The 1,774-nt window shown below is 39.2% G+C and overlaps 1 protein-coding gene across 1 annotated transcript in view; it reads right to left on the bottom strand.

Moving 5' to 3' along the window:
• Nucleotides 1–298: 298 nt before the first annotated feature.
• THEM4 (thioesterase superfamily member 4) overlaps nucleotides 299–1,774 on the bottom strand; it is a 51,602-nt gene continuing 50,126 nt past the window's right edge. Inside the window, exon 6 of the mRNA XM_012658510.1 lies at nucleotides 299–688. Within this exon, the coding sequence (XP_012513964.1) occupies nucleotides 648–688 (41 nt within the window). The 3' untranslated portion in view covers nucleotides 299–647. The remainder of the gene's footprint in view (nucleotides 689–1,774) is intronic.

Below are 1,774 nucleotides of genomic sequence, written 5' to 3'. Positions count from 1 at the left end.
ACAACGAAGCTAGCTTTGTAACTTACAATGTGTATGTATATGCACACACACACACATATGTACACACACCTACGTATTTACTCCTTCATTTGGTTTTCTAGCATTTCCAAGTTTGCAGTAAAAGTTTCAACACAAATTTTTTCTCCAGGGAGGGGGGAGGCGGGGATGGGTATATTCACACCTAACGGGTGCGGTGTGCACCGTCTGGGGGATGGACACGCTTGAAGCTCTGACTTGGGTGGGGCAAAGGCAATATATGTAACCTAAATATTTTTACCTCTGTTATATGATGAAATTTTAAAAAGATTAAACGAAATTATTAAAATTTTTTTTTCTCCAGTCTGTAGTGGGACAGACATCATGCCTGTGCAACTGTAAGTAGCCCGTTCAAATCTCAGGAGAACCAAAACACATATCCTAAGGAGACACGAAGAATTGCTGATACTCTCACTGTTTCTGTGCTAAAAAGTTTAGAAGGTGGAAACTGAGTTCCTAGAATTGTATTCAGAAGACTGCTTAGGAAGGTCAGCAGGCTTCTCCCTACAGGGGATTCAGCAGTGGGTGAGCAGAGTAGGAGAGGAGACAACTGCTTCTTCCGGAGGGGGACAGCCTTATGCAGAATGGTGTGGAATCCACCAGCAGCTCTTTTATGTCAGACTTTTATCAGGATCCAGCTTTATAAATAAGCCTAAACAAACAAAATAACAGAAGACGATTATAAGTCAACTGACTTCAATCTGATGGAACTCTAAATAGACATATCCAAAGGAAGGCATTTAGATTCATATTTGTACCTTCAGTCTATCTGCCCACTGTCACCTTTCAGCTAAATTAAGAATCAACTTTTGACTATGGCAACACTGTATTACCTCCCCCTGGGTAACCAGGTCCTCACTGCTTGGCCATTTCACGGTTCATTACCGCTTCCATCAGAGATCGTCAGGGAAATGAAAAGAAGTGAAATTACAACTGAGCCATCTGGCACCTTTATGATACTGAAAGGTTTAGTAAGACAGGAAGTACAAACTATAGCCTGGAATGGAATTCTTAAATTGCCTGCGGACTCGAATTATCTTCTTCCCGCGCCTTTTATCCATCATTCCTGCGAACAGCTGATACTCGGGAGAAAAACCAATTTCTTAAACAAAAAGCATTAACCATAAAGGGAAAAATCTAATAAATGTGACTACGTTAACATTAAAAACTTCTGTTAATAAAAAAGATAACTTAAAGCAAATAAAAGACAATTTATATGCTGCAAGGAGATATGTGCAACTTATATGTCCAATAAAAGAATCAGTCTAATGTAAAATATGTAAGGAACTCCTATAAATCAGTAAGAAAATGAAAAAAAAATAGAACAAGCTGAACAAACAAGAATTTCACAGAAAAAGAAACAAACATAGTCAATATATATATGAAGAGATAGTCAAATCTTCAGGGAGTATCTCAGCGTGATCAGGGAAATGCAGATCAACATTACACTGAGATACCATTTTATAACCATTTGATTGGCAAAAATCAAAAAGTCTGACTTTACTAGTTGCTAGAGAATCAAAAGAATCTCATATATTGCTGGTGGGAGTGTAATCTGGTACAGCTTTAGAAAGCAATCTGGCATTATTCCCCTCTAAAGCTGAACACTCACATACCCTACAATCCAGAAATTCTACTCCTAAGTATATGCCAAGCTCTTGCCTACGCAGGCCACCAGGAGATGTGAACAAGAATGTTTGTGGGCCGGGCGCGGTGGCTCACGCCTGTAATCCTAGCT

The sequence above is a fragment of the Propithecus coquereli genome, unplaced genomic scaffold (assembly GCF_000956105.1).
Source record: "Propithecus coquereli isolate 6110/MARCELLA unplaced genomic scaffold, Pcoq_1.0 Scaffold59, whole genome shotgun sequence".
NCBI lineage: Eukaryota > Metazoa > Chordata > Mammalia > Primates > Indriidae > Propithecus > Propithecus coquereli.
This window is presented reverse-complemented; position numbering and strand designations above follow the sequence as displayed.